A 6,000-nucleotide genomic window follows, 5' to 3' on the forward strand; every position below is an offset into this window, starting at 1 on the left:
AGTCAGCCGCCTAAAACGCACTTAACACTCTTCAAATACGCAAATAATTTTAGCGTTAACGATTCCTTAGCAAGCTTTTACGATCGTTATTCACGTGAGATATCAGCTAATACTTTTGGAGTTTACGACACGGAGGAAACAGAAAGCTGAGTGAACAATATTCCCCTATCAACATTACTTCATTCATAGAACAAGACATCTTAAATAGTTAGGGGAAGGAAAGAGGGAAGGGTTCTCAAGGAATGTTTTGGGGAGAGATACTACCTTCCTTCATATGTTCCCTTCCCCCTGGCTATTTAAGATGACTCGTTCTATGAATAAAACGATGTTTATAGTGGCACTTTGTGTTATGAACTCATCTTTTTGTCTCTTCCGGGTCGACAGTTCCAGAAATATTAAAGTGCGTATGCGGGGTAGTTGGTATGCATCTAACATAATACGAACAGCGCTGTCACGACACGGACTGAGAGCGAGAAGGACACTGGATGACGCTGAGTCGTCCACTCTCTGTATCTCTCATAGTCCGTGTCGTAATAGCGCTGTTCTTATTACGCAAGAAATATCAAGGACGAACAATCACTAACAAGCCCATTTCAACACACACATATATATATATATATATTTAGATATCAGCTAAACCGGCTACAACAGCTCACTGAAGAACCAACTATGCCGATCGGCATAGTGAGGACCAAAGTGTGTCTTATGATGTGTGTTGCTACATAGATCATATATGATAGGTTCGTCAATGCTTCATCTTATCGGTGTTCCGAAAGGTGTGCCGCACCAGTGCCAGGAAAGGAAAAGCTGCTAAATTTTCCAAATTTTTGCTATGTCAAGGCAGCGAGCAATGACAAGAAACCTGACGAAACGGGAAGATAAACAACTTTGGTTTCATCAGCTTTCTTTGCGCGAAAAGTGAATAAAGTATTCGTGTATTTTGAAATTGTACTCGTTTAAAGTCCAATACACATTGGTCGGTGCACGACCTCGTGTTGAGCGGTATGAAGGTAGGTGTTGGAACTCACGTACTGCAATAAGTTTCGAAATGATTTGTTTCTTCTGCCTCAATGCCACGGCGCTCAAGGGGATTCATTTCCAAAAGACTCCCGAGTCTGTGTATTCCGCTAATCACGCTACCTCGACATCCCTCAAATCGAGGTATGAAAATGTTATCAGCGAGTCACTGTTGATTTTGGCAAGGAGAGCGCAATGACGATAACCTGGCGGTGCAAGAAACAAGAGAGTTTTAGCAGACCGTTGATAAGGTGGCTTGCGTCGAATCAGGGGATAAGATTCTGAGTCACGCACGACTGCGATTGGTTCCGATAGGCACGATAACCTTATCGACGGTATACTAAAACTCACTACCGTCTTCAATGCGATCGCTATGAACGAACGTGGTGGACTCATCAAATAATCAGACAGCTATTCACACAGTAAGTTGAAGCGCCCCACTTTCGACGCTTTCTTCATTTATTTATTAATCGTAGCAACACAAAACCAAGTCTGCTCTCCAAAACTAACCAAAGCTTACGTGACTGGAATCTCTGGACATCGGCGGTGTCGCGGGAATGTAAATAACACATCGTGCCGCCAAATTATCAGCGAGCGCTCAGGGGACGAAAACGGCGGTCGATATTTACGCTTCGCATTGAAACTCTGCCACGTGAAGCCGAAAATGCTATTCTCACTGAAAGAGTTCAGATGGTTTTTCCCTGAACCACAGTTTGAACGTGCGTCGCGGTGTCGCATCATCGCACCTAACATCCCCGGAATGATGCTTTCAGGCTGATTGCAGTCGTTTATCTCTCGCGAGGCGATCGAAAAATATATAGGTGTCTTTCCTCGTTACAACATTTCGTTGCACTATAGATTGCAATGACTGCTTATTATGATGTCCATATCTAAACGCAGACTTTTCCGTTAATACCGTCGGAGTAGAATCGCTTCTGACCGTGTTACACGCCGGCTGCAATTGCGCAAGCCGAAAAAGTGTCCTCGAAATCAGCTGCGTTTCTAATGAATTGACAGGTTGGTTGACATTTGTCGCGTGGAATTTGAAAACGCTATATGGCGAAGTTGAGCTCCAAATCTACTTTGAGCAGCAATTCCCACGACTCGAGGGGTCACGAAGGTATTATTTATAGCAAATGCACGTACGCGCACACCAGGCTGCGCAACTGGTGTATTTAATCAGTGCCAGCGTTCGGTATGTGGTTGATAAACACAAAAGGGCACAACAAATCATGACACTTATCTGGCGTGTCTTCCTGAAGACACAGCCGAGAGGTGTGCTACTGTCACGTGTCGTCCATAAATATATATGTATGCACACTGAGAGATGACACAGAGGCGAAGAGCACACATCTGCGTGGTATTCGCCTCTCACCAACGCCCACTGCATGTAGTTGGTGAGAATCCCTCTGGAGGCTCCGTGAATAGAAGCTGGGTCGCACTCACCTCCATCGGCGTATGTTTCGGAGCCATATCCATCTTGAAGTCCGTTTGCCCAGGTCCCCTCGTACTTGGCACCAGAACTAAGCGACTGCCGTACTCCGTAGCGACCCTTGAAACCCTGCGTCCACTCACCGCGGTACCTCCAGCGTCCGCGGGTTTCAACGCCCAGTCCATGCCGTTTGCCGTTCTGCCACTGGCCCTCGTAGCCACTGCCCGAAGGCCATGTGTACACCCCGGACACTTCGAAACCGTAGTGCCATGAGCCGCAGTATTCCCCTTGGCCCTTTGGACCCGTGCACACGCCGTGGCCGTGAGCCTTGCCATCCTCCCAGCCGCCGCAGTATGTGCCGCCGTCGTCGAAGTCGAAACGCCCGCCGCCGCTCATCCTCTTCCCTCTATCACGGCACGTTCAGAGCCGCGGACGCCATCGCTGGTCGTCGTCGTCGTGCGAATAACAAAAGGGTCGTTCGAAGGGCAGATTCTGGGGATCGACGACGACTTCCACAGTCTGCGGCCGACCCGCACAGCACGCCCTGAGAGTGCGCACGGGCGCGCCAGAGGCCGACAAGCAGCCGACGCTGGCGCCACCTCTACGCCGCAGGGCGCAACTCCACTGCCACACCGTCGTTTTGAACGACTGCCGTGTTGCACTGTATAAACATCACCCCTCGTTTTATCAGGTCACCTATCTGATATATACCGCTGAGCACGCCTATGTGGCTGGTGCCAAATCGCGTAATTCCGGACACTGAACACAGCTTTGAGTATGTTCGGGATAAAATGATGAACATGGTAAAAGCGGGTAAGCAAACCTCTCTTAGAGGACCGTGCACGAATATAGCCCTTTCCTGAAGCCTCAGAAACAAAAGGTTTCTTTTGTTGCGCTTCCTAATTGTAGGTACCTTAATAATGTACAAGAAGGAAACAAACAACTTTATTTGACATGAATTTGAATGACAATGATTGGGGAGTTTGATTGCCAGTTCCATCCCTACATATTCGTGTTAAGGTTGCCGAATATCACAACAGCGATGATGAACTGAAGTGTTAGCCGAGGAAAATCATTTCTTGGCGATAATATTAAACACTTCTCTAGGATAACGTGTCGCGCGACTCAGAGCTATTCAGCAGGCGTCACGTGTCCTGGATAGCCGCCATTATTTTTGGGGTAGCCCAATGTGTTTTGGCACGTGCGTATCGCAAGCCAGTCGAGATCACCCAAGGTCGTTCAGGCGGGGCTGCTGTTGTAACGGAAGCAGCAGGGTACCATAGAGCGCAGAACTTTGCCATGTCCAATTTCAGCGATTCCAGAACGACGTTTAACGATTTGCTCGTGGATTTTCGCATTGGTCACGAACTGATTCGCCCAGTGATCAAGCTGAGGCTAGCATACACACACATAAGCCAACGCAAAGCATCCAACGCCTGAGAACGTGGCAGCCGTACCATTTTGGGAAAATATGTAGTATAGGGTCGAAGATCCCTGCCAGTCCCTTGATCTTTGGGAAGTTGCGCTGGCGTGGCATAATGGTTAGCGCACATGACCAGCAATGCAATCAAGAAGTGTGCTTTCGCTGTCTGGCCACTCCGACGACTGTCGTATTTCCGTGTCGGCATAATTTAGCTGGGTAATGTCTATTCGTTTGCTTTCCAGATGATAGAATATGACAACCTCTTTGCCGGTGCTATACATTCTTAGAAAAATCAGAGATAAATTAGGTATTACAGTTGAATGGAAAGCTTTTGTCATCGCTTCAATAGTTGCTTTGCGCTTTCTCTGTCTTTCTCTATTTTTTCCTCTCTCGATTGCACTGATAGCGATTTCTTTTATGGTGACTTTGCCCCATAACAATGGAGCTATGGCAAAATGTAACTACAGGCAGCAGCAATTACAGGCACCTGCTGTGCATCGCACTGGAAGTCCATTATCAGACAAGAATTCGGCCTGGAAAAGAGACTGTCAGATATCGCCTCGTGCATCGCGATTGTTGCGCCACTCTCAGCACGTAGCGGCGCCTGGCGGAACTTCTTCCGGGACTCGCTCTCACGTCTTGACTTTGACGCCGTGCTATAGCCGTGCTTCTTGCAAGTGATTTGGTCGCCCTTCCTTTGTTATTTGGACAATACCTTGCTGAATAGTCCGTATCCACCACAGGCAATGCCCTCGCGCTATAAATGCTGCGTTTATGACTGCTCAAACGCGTATACGAGCTTCGTTTTAGATAACTGCATTTTAGAGAATATGTCTCCGTTTAGCATGCCACATTTTAGCGAGCAAGGCTCATTTAAACGAACTACGTTTTATAGACTGTATAATGTTTTAGAGAACGCCATTCTATAGTGGTTTTGGTCTCGGTAGCACGCGCCTCAGACGAGCTAGCAGCCCGTTTAGTTAACTATGTAGTTGACCAACCTCATCTAAATAATAAGAACACACAAAATGAAGAAAGTAAAGAATAATGGCTACTAAAAATGCGCGACTGCTAACATTCAATTGATTTCATTCGCATATCGCGATCCGCGTTGTTTTACATCTTGGTGCTTGTTAGGACAACATTGTACGTCTAAGGTGCACACCATACCAGTATCGACAATATGTGTGTGAATTGGGCCACATAAGTGCATTTTGTTTCCTTGGACACTTGGAATCTTGTTGTTGGTTGTGATCAGGAATGGGCAGTATTTAAATACATTGTAATTAAAATACTATTTAAAATATAAATACACGTATTTATATTTTGTATTTAAATAGATACTAGAAAAATGTATTTATAATTATATTTAAATACCAATTTTCGGGTATTTATTCTTGTAGATACTTTATAAATACAGAATACACTGACTCATATCCTAAAATTGCCCTGCATTTGACCTTTCGGGAAGATGGGCGAGTTTGGGGCGCAGTTACAGCGTGTTTGCGCCAGCATGCGCATGCGGCAACCATTCTAGATGGTGAGGTTTTCACTGTTGTTGCTGACAACGGTCGCGACTATCCGATTACCTTGTTGCACGAAGCATCTTCGTCAAATTTAGTACAAGCCTTTGTTCATCAGCACCTGTGGAGATGCGCTGCTCTCCTTTGCGAATCTGATTGTACGGCCGAACAAAAGATGCCTAAAAGATGCAGTCTTCGAGAAACTTCTAATATTGAAATCGCTAATCTAATCTAATACATAAATGTTATTGTTGCTTGCTCATTTGTTGTTATCACCATCATTATTTCTGTAATTCCAGATGCCATCTTCCTCACAGTATTTATGGTAGTAGTTGCGGCATTTAAATACTTTATTTATATTTTGTATTTAAATAATCATATTGAGAATTATTTATGAAGAGTATTTAAATACCCCTTTCAACAAAGTATTTTGTATTTATATTTAAATACTAAAAAATGTATTTATGCCCATCCCTGGTTGTGATCATCCGTGTTCTCAAGTGCGCCGAGCTGGTAAAGTTCGGCAATAAAGTCGAGCGAACGTTCACATTAGGATTTAGAATATCATTTTTCTATATCACTTTATTTCACTTAGAATTTTTGTG

General features: G+C 45.2%; 1 protein-coding gene across 1 annotated transcript in view; it reads right to left on the reverse strand.

Annotated features, from left to right (window-relative positions):
• Nucleotides 1-3,023, reverse strand: part of LOC135377861 (junctophilin-1-like) — an 87,689-nt gene extending 84,666 nt beyond the window's left edge. Inside the window, exon 1 of the mRNA XM_064610575.1 lies at nt 2,464-3,023. Within this exon, the coding sequence (XP_064466645.1) occupies nt 2,464-2,845 (382 nt within the window). The 5' untranslated portion in view covers nt 2,846-3,023. The remainder of the gene's footprint in view (nt 1-2,463) is intronic.
• Nucleotides 3,024-6,000: the final 2,977 nt, after the last annotated feature.

Source organism: Ornithodoros turicata, chromosome 1, assembly GCF_037126465.1.
Source record: "Ornithodoros turicata isolate Travis chromosome 1, ASM3712646v1, whole genome shotgun sequence".
Lineage (NCBI taxonomy): Eukaryota > Metazoa > Arthropoda > Arachnida > Ixodida > Argasidae > Ornithodoros > Ornithodoros turicata.